The sequence below is a fragment of the Protopterus annectens genome, chromosome 11.part0, assembly GCF_019279795.1.
Source record: "Protopterus annectens isolate FY-2018-M chromosome 11.part0, PAN1.0, whole genome shotgun sequence".
In the NCBI taxonomy this organism is placed as follows: domain Eukaryota; kingdom Metazoa; phylum Chordata; order Ceratodontiformes; family Protopteridae; genus Protopterus; species Protopterus annectens.
In genome coordinates, this window is record NC_056745.1 from 278,117,934 (window position 1) to 278,132,300 (window position 14,367).

The window sequence follows — 14,367 nt, forward strand, 5'->3', positions numbered from 1 at the left end:
CACCTTTCAAGTTGGTGACCCTGTTGAATGAACTATGGATACCTATCGTTTTTTGCAAAACTGTCTCTGCAGATATCTGGTGAAATGAAGGAGAAGCCATTGATTTTTTTTCTCAGGGATGCCATAAATGCAGTTCATATTCTGTTTCTGTGGCTCCCAAGGGAGGGGATGCTCAGTATAAGCTCCCATATGAATAAAGCAAGACCCTGACCACAATACCTGAAGCACATTCTTATGTCATTTCATCTGTCCAACATAGAGTCAAGAGAACACAACACTTTAGCACTTTACCAACAGTGAGAGTTTGCATAAGAGAATATTCTGTAATATGTTGTTGGCTCACTATCTTCCATTATTAATCTCACCTGTTCAAACCCCATTTCTTCTTTGTAGATCAGTCACTGGAATTGATTTTCTTCCCTGATTCTGGTATTACATAGAAGATGGTTAGTATGTCTGTGGCATCATTATGGGCTATCGTGTTGCTGGCTATATCTTTAAATTGTGCAGATGCCATAGTTAAGGAAGCAGTATTGAGCGTGTGCCTTCATAGTACAAACTAGCTGAGGCTGTCCTTCCATAAGGAGGAGGTCAAGTAGTCCATAGACACTTTATTTAAGGGGACCTGGTGGATGACTTCTTGAAGAAGCAACATGCGATTTCTGAAGACTTATCTGAACCTCCTTCATCTTTGTCTACCTCTTTTTCTTCTAGGCTTCTCCATCTCTTCAAAAAAGAAGCATCCTGTCAGATAGAAGAAGGCACTCTAACTCCCCATCTTACCCCAGCTGGGGGTGCCAGTCAAGTATCCCCAGAGGACAGTTTTAAAGCCCAACAGTGGTCCCATTGTCATAACCCTGGAGGTGATGCTTCCATGTGTGCAGGCCCTAATATTGAAAATAAACTGGGAAAAGCACACTCCGATAACATCTCAGAGGATCACCTTCATTTGTGCAGAACTGGATACTCCTCATTATCAGTTGCTTTTTTCCATGGGAGAACTTTTATTTTATTTTATTTAAATTTGTCGACCGGGAGTGTCCGACTGGACGTAGGTCCATTTTCAGTGGAGGCCCGGGGAGAAAAGCTCCACAGTAAAATAAACAGACAATAGTTACATTGGGTTACATAGCGATTAACAATTTAACATAGCAATTACTTACAACATATTTACAGATGAAGAACATAGTACTTTAGGCGGTCTTCACTCATTAAACCCGAGTTTGCCTCCAGGCATTGCTGCAGTTAACTCCTATTGTACCTCTAGTCGTAAAATACTGCTTGTTCATATTTACATTAATAATTCCAAAACCATGTTGCATACAAGGTATCAGAATATTTTTATCTTGAAACATGCATAATGGCAAACACAATTGTACTGATATTTGACCTCTGTCAATGAGTATTTGTTAGAACTGTAAGGTGATAACTTCATTTTTTAAAGGCTCAAACCACACCCACTGGGAGTTAAAGGTACAGACTAAAAAGAGCTGTACTGGATGGAATGCATTAAATTTGCAACTTAGATAAGGACACAAGAGACAGTTCAAGCTGAGACTCTCTCCTGCCTTTTGGGATTCATGGATGCCAGGATATTCTTGATGCCATTTGCATTCTTGAGGATGCAAGTGTTAAAGTGGACTGTGAGATCTCCTGGTGATGCTTCTGTCACTGGACCCTGGAATTGTAGACATTCTCCACCAAAGTTCAATTAACCTACCATTCTTGCGGTCAGCCCCCCTCCTCACAACAGTGCTGATATATGCTTCATTGGCAAGCTAAATACTTTACCTTGCTTTCTTTCTCCACAATAAATGGAAGGTAATTCCCACCCCTGGAGAAGGTTGTCACATCAAGCATTGTGAGGTCCAGTCAATTCTCCTAGCCCTGAAGGTTTTGGAGGACAAGCTGCTGCTGCCTCTTCTAATTCTGTCATACAATCATTCTGCTATATGGTTTATAAACAAGACTGGAGCAAGCATTTGTACCTCCTGTGTGTAAAAGCAGTGCACATATTGCATTAGACTTTAAAAAAATGGTTCAAGTCTGTCAGCATTTCACATTCTGATTGAAATGAATGTGCTGGCAGTCTTTGTGCCTCTCTTCGTGCCCTGTTGTGGTATTGTGGGTTCAGACTCACATTCAGAAGATCCAGGTAAAACATGAGGCCTTTCTGAAGCTTGACCTACTTGCCACTCCTCTAAATGTTTTTTTTTTTCTTCCTTTTTCTGCTTAGTGCAGTACAGATGCGTGGTGTTAGCAGTGAGAGCATTCTCCACCCTGTTGTATGGAGAATCCTGTACAGCATGCCTCCCTTCCTTTTCATGCCATGCTTCATCTCAAAATTCAAAGAAGAAAGGCCCAAACTTATTCTCTCCTCCAAGAAGGGCTTGTTTTCAGGCTTTCGGGTTCCAGAGACGTTCCCCATGTTTAGAGCAAGAGTCAACCACAGTTCTTGGTATTTGCAGTTGAGCCTATGATCCTGGCATATTTACGTGGCAGGGTGCTCTGAATTAATTTTCTTTGTGTGAAAAGGCATCTTTTAATGCACAAGTTAAATTACATCTGGTCCTTACATGTCTCTGCCTGCTATATTTTATGGGCTGCAGTTATTCCATAGCAACAGTTCATGCGTTAGCCATTTCTTTCTTTCTAAATGACCTTGTGGAGTTAGACTTTGACCCATCACCAAGTAGTTTCTCAGAGGGATTGTGTCTTTGCCAGCCTGTGAAAAACCCCGCTTTCCATGGGGTCAGAAATTTGTGATTGACAGATTTTGTAACTTTTGGGCTGCCTGTCTAGTCCAGTCTTTGAAGTACGTCTGTGCTCATGTGATTGTCCAGTTTCTCTGGTTCAGTAGTGTTTGTTTCTTGGAAAACCCTCCTGATGGGTGTCACCTTTTTTCATGGGATCTGAGAGCTGCAGGTCACCTTATTCATTTTTTAAATAGTTCAATCAGATAAGCATTTTTTTTAAAATAATGTTGTATAATAGCAATTTATTACTATCTCATTTTTATTACTCCCCTTGCACTTTTTCTTCTTGTGCTTATGTCTCAGTTTGTATTAGTTACTGGCAAATCTGTAACTCTTTTATGTATTGTATTATACGTTGGTTTGTGAGATTTTCTTCCTCGGCTTTTACTGAAAATGGGCCATGACTTAGACAATCCAGTGTAAGTAATGCGTAGGGAACCTTATCCTTCAGAAAGTAGTATGTCAGTACATTATAACTCAGTGTTCTGAACTTTTTCTTTTCTGTATGCTGAACTTTTCCCTTGCTTTTCTCTGGCTTCTTCCACCCTGGTAGTTGTACTTTTCAAAATTCTGTGCAGAAGTAGACTTACCAAGTAGTCACTCCTATTTATCTATGTAGATACAGATATATCTGTCTGTGTAACATATGCATCTGTGTCTGTGTGTGTGTATGTATATATATATATATATATATATATATATATCTATGTATGTATATATATATATATATATATATATATAGGGTTCCTATCAGCAGACCGAAGACTCATGTTTTCAAATGTGTCTTGGTCGTACTGACAAAACTGAAACTGCAAAATATCGAAGCGGCATGTAAGCAAATTATTTCCCTGGGAAAAAATTTGCTTGGCTGCTTCGGTACATTGCCGTTTTTGGCACTGTAGTGCTGTCTCGGAGTTGGTATATTTAAGTGGGGGGTGAAGCCCCACACTTAATCTCATGATTTCATGTGCTTACTTTTTGTTGGAACCGTGATTTTTTTTTTTCCCTTGGAAAAAAATCGCTGTTCTGACAGTTCGGTTTTGTAAGCTTTCACTTACATGGGGTTGATTAATCACCGTTCGCTTACTTAACCGTTCGGTGATCTAATATAGGCCATATATATATATATATATATATATATATATATATATATATATATATATATATATATATGTATGTATATATATTTATATATATATTATATATATTTCCTACCACTCCCCATGTACTTAGATGGCCCTTCCATTCAACAGCTGCTGCTGATGTTCTTTGTAAGTCAGACATTAAGCAATTATGTATATTTGTGCAATAAGAACAACTTCATATTCAGAAGCATACCCAGTGATTGGACTGATGTGCATGCATAGTTTTGTTTTAACGTGCTACTAACATTTCAAAAGTTAAGTACTGTAAAACTACCTATTTGTTGAAGACTATATTTCTGTGTGCACACACAAGCATGTGCATGTATGTGTGTAGCCTGAGTTGCAAACATTTATTGGGCTACAAAATTTAAGTAACTGCATGCAGCAAAAGGTAAAAAATTATAAACGGCACCAACCTATACTGAGAAGCAGTAACTACACAAAACTGACGTTTTGTGTCGTCGTCATCACATAGTTGAGGTAGCTATATGTATTATATTGGAAGCTATCCGTGAAGGCTAATGGCAGTGAGAAGAGATGGAAGCAAAATTAAGTTTTAGAATGCCATGGCATTACTTTAAAAAGATAAGACATGTCTTTAAATATTCTGACTACATAACAGCAATATTTCATGTTTGTGTATGGGTATTGCAGATTTGTGCACTGCCAGATGTGCACTTTTAATTAAATAAACTCTTGTAAACAATGTAGTTATCAAAACCTACATGTTCCTTTTAATACTTTGAAATGCACACTTGACATTTGTGGGACCTACTTAAAACTTCAGCATATATTATTTCATGCTGTCCACTGTCATTTCTTATGATGCACTGTAAGCAAAATTTCCAGTTTCCTTAATAAAAACACACCCCTGACATTTCTTTAATTTAAAGGTTTTACCAGGTTTACCTTTGAAACCACGAATCACAATGGTTCGAGTGCTCATATGAGCTACTCAAAACCACAAAATTGGACATGTCAGACCTTAATGTTCGAAAAACAGCAAATCGAAATGCAGATTCGCTGTTTTTCTAACATTAATGTCGAAAAAAAGTGTAAAGCAGGGGGCAAGCCCCCCCCCTGCACCCCCCCATGTGGGGGGCTGCACCACCCACACCACGCTACTTTATTGTTCTAACTCTGAGAGCATTCTACAATGGAGAAAGGAACCATTTCCCGATTCCCACTATAGTGCAATCCACCCCAGAATGTCGAATGTGCAATGAGCAAAACTCACTGTGCATTCGCTCATTGCACTTTCGAGCCTTTTTCCATTTGGCATTTGCAAACTTTGCAGACTGCCTTTCGGACGTTTGCGGTTCGCCCTTGTGCAATACGCACATGTAAAGGTAAACCTTTTACCATTATCTTTTGCATACCTTCAGGGTGAAGCTTTTTTAAAAAGAGTTATTGTGATCTGGATGATTGGCATTCTGCAGCAACAACACTTTTAGCACCAGTAGCTCTGTAGGTTAAAGATCTTTTGAACACTTGAGTAGACATGTTTACTGAAACTGCATTAATGTGCTTTAAACTGTAACAGAAGTTTATTGAATTCCTTTTTCTACGAATATGAGTCTTTCAAACCTCTTTTATTATTCCATAATGTTCTCTTCTAGAGACAGGAAGGAAAAGAGCAAGACAAAGCAGATAGAGGAATCACTTTAATCTATATATGAGAATAATGTTTCACAGAGAGTGGGTAGACAGGCAGGATCAGCTGCAGTTGCTGGAGTGGGTAAAGGCTAAGGCATTTGACGTCTTTAAAATGTCTGGCAAAATAGATGGGAGAAGGTGCAGCTGCATTACTTGTGCAGATTAGATCAGTCCCATCTCTTCCATCTCCTTCTGCCACCTTATTTATGCAATATTATGTAAGAGAAGTGATGCATATTTTGTGTGACACACCTAGTCTTTTGGATATTTAGAAAAGTTAAGTAACCTCTCTGTTTATAAAAACAGCAGTCCTCCACCTAATTGAAATACCATGGGCATTTTGAAAATGAAGTTTCCCAGTTCTCTGTCATTTGTTGAGTTTGTGGAAAATGTTTGACTGGAGTCTCGTACAAAGCATTTTTCTCTGGTTAGGAAAAACCCTGGAGTTGCCTTTCCTTATCACTTATCTTGCTACAGTAGTTTTATTTATTTTCTATCTTAAATACCTCATAAAAATCTCTCTCTGCTTTTGATTGGCATATCTCTCAACTGTCCAGATTTTTACCTCATATTTTTGGTCTATTTCTCATAAAATTGTGGGGTTTTTTTGCAAATCATTGAAGACTGATTGCAGAAAATAATGGTAGATATTTGAGTTTCAGATTTCGTAGTCCGCAGAAAATGTATGCTAATGTAAAACCTGTTAGTCTATCAACTTTCTAAGTTTGTAAGAGCAATATTTAAAAAGTATCCCTATTTTTTGGGCTATGTCCAGATTTCTTACTATAAGAGGTTGAGAGGTATGGTATGAAGCAATATTGCACTTGGACCTACCATGACATTTTTGTAAACGATAAAGGGGTCAAAGTCTGATTATTTGAAGAATATTTTCATATTTAATTTCCTGACCATGAATCGCATTTTACTACTTTTGGATGTAAGAATTTGGATAAAAGGTGTCTTGTTTGAACCAGAATTCACACCTGATTAAAAAAAAAAACACATTCACATGGATTGCACAGTTGAAGTTAATTAATTTCAGTCCCTTGCAAAGATGTAAAACGTGATACAGCATCAGAATATCTCGTAAATCGTTTTTTTTTTTGTTAAGACCATAATCTCTTGATCAATAAGAAACAGAGACAGAAAAAATGTTTAGAAAATAAAGTATAGTAAGTTGTGTTTAACAGCTTCATTTCATTATCTTTGCAGGATTTGACGAGTCTGGAACATATGTTAATAAATTGCTCCAAAGTGCTTCCACCCAATATCACTCAAGTTGATAGTGTTTCTCCAACCCAAGAAGCATACTATGATCCCAACCTGGTAAGATGTTGCTGAGTTAATAAGTAGTAATCTGGCAGCATATATAATATGTAGATACATTGTTCAAAACAATTCACTGTAATGAATATATACGTTTTGTTTGGTGGGGTTTTTTTTGTCATTTAGTGATGAGTTTTTTTACATGTATTCTGTCTTCTTTAGGACTGTTACCAAAATCTTGCCATAGAGTTACTTGTCCATAACTTTCTCCCTTGCATTCCTCTGGACGAGTATTTAAAACTTCACTGAAAGAAATCGGTCTTCATTGATGTATTTGTATTTTACTAAATGTGAGTTTTTTTGGAAGCCCAAATTCCTGTCATCAGTCAGTGAGCTTTTCCCCTCATCACATGTGCAGCACTGTGTGACATTCTCTTTTGTAATGATAAGAACTAACAGGGTGTGTACTAGAAAAGGTTAAGAATGACCAGCATTGATGAATGTTTTGTTATAGCTTGGGAAAGTTCTTTACACAGTAGATTCTTTGTGCTGGCTTAAAGGAGACGGTACATGTAAGCAAGTGAAGTCTGTCCTGTATGCCTTAGAAAATGGAGCTGAAGCAGGGATAGGCAGTGTTTTTGACAAGAATGCCAAAAATATTATGTCTGTAGTTACATTGTGTGTGTGTGTGTGTGTCTGTACGTACACAAAATCAAGTCCTAATAATCCATGTTAATTGGAACCAGCACGTGCTGTTAAATGGACAGTCTGCCATTGTCCATCACATCCACATGCCACCAGATACTCAAAAAGTAATCAACGCCTTGTTATTCTTTATTTACTAAAACATCATGCACTCTCATTGTAAAAGAAATGCTGATAGCACAGCAGTTTCTAAAGCAGCAGCAGTAGTAGCATATACATTATCAGCATACTTTATGTACTTAAGAGCTACTTCATATTTTCAAATTAGGCCAGTTGTTTAATTAAAAGATTTGCTGCAACTGGCAGATATTGGCATACATTGGTACCCTTCCTGTCATGATCATTGCTTGGCATTTTATAGTTACTTTTTTATATTTATAGGTTCATAGGCTCATACTAGGCTATCTGCCCTAGGGCATTTATAAGCCTAGCCAGAATGTGTTTGGCTTTCGCCACCCATTTTAAATTTATTTTGCTATTCCCTTTTTCGAGGTTAGTATACTGTGCCTTTGTCTAACAGTGACACAGAAGGGATACCCAGGGTAAACCTACGATCTCCCATCCACTCATCAAGATTCCTCTTGAAGAGAGTCAATGAGGGACTCTGCCTAACCTGGACTGGGATTTTATTCCAGAGTGAAGGGAGCCTCTGGGTTATGAATCTGTCCCTCCAGCATGTCCTATTTATTTCAGTGCTGAGGTTGAAGTCTCTCTAGCCCGTAGCTCGATGGGATTTGGATTTTCTGAGGTGCAGCATGTCCATTAATTCCGGGTTGGACATGGCTTTATACGTCAGGCACAGATCGCCTCTGAGCAGGCGGTATGCCACTGAGTAGAGCTGGAGTTTCTTTAACTGGGCAGCATATGGCATCTGTTTGACCCCTTTGATCCTCTTGGTGAGGTACTTTTGGGGTCTTTCCAGTTGCTGCAGGTGTCTGGTAAGGTACATCCCAAAAGGGGCATTGTACTCAATTATGGGCCTGATGAGGGATGAGTAAAGAGGCACGATGACCTCCCCTGATCTAGATGTGAATCCATTCATGATTAGGTGGGCTATATAAAATGTTTTTCTAACCACTTTGGCCACATGGTTGTCAAATGAGAGATTGCTATCAACTTGGGTCCCCAGGTCCCTAATTACTTCTTCTGTACTTAATGGATTACCACCTATGTGGTAATTTGTGGGCACTTTGTTTTTGCCAAAGGGGATGACTATACTGGCTCTGGCACCAGTTGTCTGTTTCTATGAGGCCCTTTTGGAGGATGCTTGTGTCGGCTGGAGAGTCGATTATGGCGCCCAGTTTGCAGTCATCTGCGAACTTGGTCAGCCACAGTCCTTCCGTGTTGGTCTGTACCTCCGAGAAATATATACCGAACAAGAGAGGTCCCAGGACTGAGCCTTGTGGGACACCACTTGTAACCTGTTTGGAGTCTGACATGGCTCCAGCAATTCTAACCATGTGGGTTCTGTCCTTGAGCCAGTTTGCAATCCATCTAGTGACATAGGGGGTTATATTTAAGCTGGTGAGCTTATCTATAATGCCCGAGTGGGGTATTGTATCGAAGGCTTTTGCGAGGTCCAGGTAGGCTGTGTGGACCACCTTCCCCTCGTCAATGGCCTTGGTGACTGTTTCAAAGAAATCAACCAGGTTTAAGAGGCAGGATCTGCCCTTATCAAAGCAGAACTGGGTAGGATCCAGTGTCTGTAGGTCCCCAATATCTTTATTTATGAGGTCCATGATGATCCTTTCCATAGCTTTGCAGACCAAGCTAGTCAGGCTTATGGGGCGATAGTTTCCAGGATCCGTTGAGGCACCACCTTTATGGAGAGGGACCACTGTTGCTGTACGCCACTCTTTGGGCACATATCCTGTAGTAAGGCTGAGATTGAACAGTAGTTTTATGTTTGGGTTTAGCTCTTCTTGGAGTTCATGTAGGACGCAGCCCGGGACACCGTCTGGTCCCATTGATGCTGTGTTTTTTGCTTTGGAGAGGGCGGCTCTTACCTGAGCATCTGAGATGTCAGGGGGGCAGCACGCTGCTGGGATAGATATTTGCCCTTTTGGTGGGGAGGGGGGGGGAGTTTGCGCTGAACCTGTCAGCTAGGATGTTGGCAATGTCTGTGGGTTCGGTGTATTTTTTGTCATTTTGGACTAATTCTGAGCATGTCTCTGAATTCCCACCCAGGTTCCTAACATAACTAAAGAAAGCCTTGTGATTATCCTTAGTATCCTGTGCAATTTTTCTCTCAAAGCTGGCCTTAGACAATTTTATGAGTGCCCGTAGTTTTTTGCTAATACTGATCAGTGATGCCTTCCCTTTTTGGGATTTTGCTCTATCATTTAGTAGCTTCCTCCTTCTATTGTATAGTTTGTTTATGGCTGGGGTCCACCAGACAGGACGTCTGCCTTTGGAGGATTGGGTCTTGGTTTTATTTGGGATCGCATGATCCATGCATTCCTGAAGGTGTTCATAGAATGCGTTTATAAAGGATTCTGTGGTCTGGGCCGTATTTTCCACAGGCCCGAGGGCTCTGAAGGATTCCACCTCGGTTTTGAGGAGTGTGAAATTTGCTTTAGAGAAGTTTTTCACTGTGGTTTTCTGGGTAGGGGGTGGGGTCGAGATGTGAATATCCAGTGAGATTAGTTTATGGTCTGATCTTACCAGTGAGGGATACACTTCTGGTCTGGAGCATAGCGTCCCCATGTTGGTGATGATCAGGTCAAGTATGTTTTCCCCTCTTGTGGGAGTGGTAACAAGTTGTTCCATAGCATTTGAGTTTATAAATTCTAGGAACCTTTGGGCTAGGGTGTTGGAGCTAGAGTAATGTTCCCAGTCTATGTTTGGGTAGTTGAAGTCGCCCAATATAATGGTGTTTGGAGAGACCTTCATATTTTCCAGTGTTCTCAGGAAGGCCGTGGGGTTCCTGGGTTTGGGAGGGTGGTCTGTAGCAGGCTATAAACTGGAAGGCAGTTTTACCCACAGTTAGTTGCACATGGATAGTCTCTGATGCTTCGTGCTTTGCCACCAACCTGGAGGTGTGGGTATCTTTGATGAATATCGTTACTCCCCCTCCTTTTGTGGTTCGGTCCAAGTTTTGGGGCCGAAAAGCATGGTATGAGGTATAACCTGGTAGTGCTGGGGTGCTCTCGGGAGCCCTGAACCAGGTTTCTGTTACTGCACAGATATAGATGTTCTCCATGCTAAGGAGAGTTTCGAGTGCGTGCATTTTGAGGTTTAGACTTCTGGCGTTGAGTAGCATTACTCTTAGTTTCTTATCCCTTATGATATCTATGGAGGTGGGTTTGTCTTTTGAGCCTTGCCTAAAAAAGGCAGTATGGGGGTAGCAAGAGCCTTTGCCAATATCTGAAAGCCCAGGGGTGACAGGTGCAAGCCGTCCCTAGCGAAGCATCATGGCTTGTCGAGCATATCATCCCAAGCTGACAGGCATTGGATCCCCTTTGAATGACACCAGTACTTAAGCCAATTGTTGAAATTGATCATCTTGTCTTCATATTGTGGCATCATTCTTGGTGAGGGTAAGATGCTACTCAAGGTCAGGGTCATACCGGCCTGGACTACGAGAGCTCCTCTATGTCTCTTTTCATGTAGTCCAGGGAGGTACGTCTCAGGTCATTCACACCAGCATGGACAATGACTGAGTCATATTTGTACTTGCCTTGGAGTGACCTGAGTGCTTGTGTTATGTGGCGGATCCTAGCACCCGACAGGCTGCTCACCATGACCCTCTCCTTGTTCAGCCTGGTGAGTGGGACGTCAGTGTGCCTGATGATAGTCACCTATTACAAGTGTATCAGGTGTGTTGTTTAGTCTTAAGGGCTGTGACTGTTTGTCACACTGGCTTTGTGAGATATGTGTTGCACGTGTTTTGTTTTGGGGTAGCGGTTGCTTGGGTGTCTGCTTTGGAGGTCTCTGCTGCTTAGGCAGATATTTATTTAGAGCCTCCGAGTATGTTTTTATGTGATTATGTGTTTGGTTTGCTGCTGTTGTAGGTCTATGTGAGACTGGAATTGTAGTGAGTGTGGTTTCCTTCTCCTCCTGACTGGTTATGCCAGTACTGAGTTGAGAGAGCTTAGCCTCCAGCTTGGCTATATGGTTGCATCTCTCACATGTGTTGGAATTTGTTGGGAGGAGGAGAGGGTTGTCTGTGTACATGAGGCAGTTGTAACATTGCCTCAAGATTCCCAGATTCACCAGCTGGACCGGAGAGGAGATTGATAACTGACCTTTGGACATGCTAGAATAATATTGGGAATTCCTTTATAATTTGAAACAAGGGCCAGTGGGGAGTGAGGGTGTAGTGCTTTTAATTTTTAGTGCTGACTTATATAATTGCTTTAGTGAGCAAGTGCCAGGTAACTTAAGTGCAATGTGTTACAGGTAACTTAAATGCAAAAATGACAAACAGTAACTTTCTTTCAAGTGAAACAAGGAAATAAGTACAGTAAGCAATGCAGATATCACTAGTGATCCACAGAAGCGCTGATAAGCCGCGTATTAGGTGGAATTAGCATTCCAGGGAAATAACAAGCAAACAAACAACAAGCATATAAACAAAGCTAGATTCAGCAGACCTGGATCTAGTCTATGCTACAGCAAACAAGGCGTACCAATTTCAGTAAGATACAGTTCAAATATTCAGCACTATAAACCTTTAACCAGAAATTCCCAGCTCAGAAGGGCAGAGTCTAGCCTCTTCTCCCACAAGAGTGCAGACCACGAACCTTCTTAATGTAAAATAACTGGCCTGAAGCCCAAGTGCTTAAACCAGAACTAATACACTTTAAGAATAACAGACACTGGGCTCTCAATCAGCAGTTCCCAACTTAGAAGGATGAAAGCTACCTGTCCTGCCACCACAGTGCATGACACAAACCTTCCTAATGTAAAACAACTGGTCTGAAGCCCAAGTGCTTAATCCAAAAGACTTAGAATGATAGCTACACTTTAATCAAGTTACTACCAAGCAGTAATAAATACAGTTGAATACTTTAGAGAATGCCTGGATTAGTGCTCAAGTTACACAAACAAAGCTAGATCCAGCAGGCCCAAATCCAGTCTATGCCACAGCAAACAAGACGCACCAACTTCAGTAAGAAGCAGTTCAGATATGCATGCACTATAAGCCTTTAACCAGAAATTCCCAGCTCAGAAGGGCAGAGTCCAGCCTCTCCTCCCACAAGAGTGCAAACCACGAACCTTCTTAATGTAAAATAACTGGCCTGAAAGCCCAAGTGCTTAAACCAGAATGAATACACTTTTAGAATAACAGACACTGAGCCCTCAATCAGCAGTTCCCAACCTAGAAGGATGTAAGCTACCTGTTCTGCCACTACAGTGCAGACCACAAACCCTCTCTGTGCAAAACAACTGGTCCGAAGCCCAAGTGTTTAAACCAAAAGGCTTAGAATGAGTTACACCAAGCAGTGATAAATACAATTGAGTACTTTTAAGATGATGCAAAAGTAAAATAAAGTAGGTAGAAACACAAGTACAGTAAAAGCAGATTAATTTTTTTTTTTTCTGAACAAGTGCTGAGATCAAAGAAACAGATTTGAGTACTGAAACTAGAAAACTGGCTAGTTATAAGAAAAAAAAACTAAGCTAGAAGGCTTCCCTCCAACACAGAAGGGCTTAGGGGCTCAGAAGCCTACAAGTAGTCTATACCACTTAACAGGAAAGGCAGGAAACAAGCTTACATTTTTTTTCTGTTTCCCAGATGCTCTCTTTGTACACAGTAGGAGTGCCTGAAATCAGAATATGATCTCACTGCACTCAGTTGAGTGAGCAAATGAGATGGGCCCAGAAGGAGTATCCAAACATAAATTTACAAGAGAGGCGGGCAGTTTCAAGGCCACTAAGATTAACACCAAAACAAAAACAGGGAGGGTGGGTGGAACTAACTGAAGAGCAGAGTCAAAACTTCCAGTTCAGTTAATACTCCTGCAACACAGTTAAAATCAATTTAAATACTGTATTTTTTGAAAAAAAAGTGCAGATAAAGGTACTTCTCTTATACTTCCAGTTGAATACAGCTAGTTCTTAGCCGGCCAAAGCTGAGGTTTTTAAGCAGAAAATATTTCACACTGTACCACTTTAATAGGCAAGGACAGGAAAGCAAAGAATGTGGCTTCCCCCACACCTGTAATTACTAGCAAATAATAAAATTCAGCAAACACTGACTAACTTCCAGTTCAGTTAATATTCCTGCATCACAGTTAAAATCAATTTAAATACTGTATTTTTGGGAAAAAAAAGTGCAGATAAAGGTACTTAAATTCTCTTATACGTCCAGTTGAATACAGCTAGTTCTTAGCCGGCCAAAGCTGAGGTTTTTATGTGTAAGTATACTGATTTCTGTATTCACTCTAAACATTCTTTAAGAGCCTGTGATTGTTTAGGCCACTACATAATAGTGTATTTTGCCTTTTCAGTGGAACAAGAAAGTTTTCTGTAAAGTACCATATTTAACGTTACTTTAAGCGATCTTCTGATTGCCGCTGTGCTTTGCTATTGCAGTATAAGATCGCAAACTTCACCTTATGGCAGGCTTACATTTGCACTTTTATTTTACATTTTACCTGTGTACTGATCCATTCCATGCCTTCAGACTGAAACTTATTAAATGCTTTGATGTATTATTAAAAAGCTTTAATATGATCTGGATGATTGCCCGCTTGTTCCAACAGTGCCTTTTGCATTGGCAGCTTCATAGGCTAATTCTTGGCTGTTTATCCAGAGGAGCATTAGAAGCCTAGCCATAGTATCCCAGATCTTGGGTACCTATTGACGTGACTAATTTATATCTAGTTTCAAGC

The 14,367-nt window shown here is 40.4% G+C and overlaps 1 protein-coding gene across 3 annotated transcripts in view; it reads left to right on the forward strand.

The window, feature by feature from the left end:
* Positions 1 to 14,367, forward strand: part of GNPTAB (N-acetylglucosamine-1-phosphate transferase subunits alpha and beta) — a 1,418,669-nt gene that overhangs the window by 1,108,510 nt on the left and 295,792 nt on the right. For all 3 annotated transcript variants that reach the window (XM_044087751.1, XM_044087750.1, XM_044087752.1), the window contains exon 16: positions 6,770 to 6,883. In XM_044087751.1, the coding sequence (XP_043943686.1) occupies positions 6,770 to 6,883 (114 nt within the window). The remainder of the gene's footprint in view (positions 1 to 6,769; positions 6,884 to 14,367) is intronic.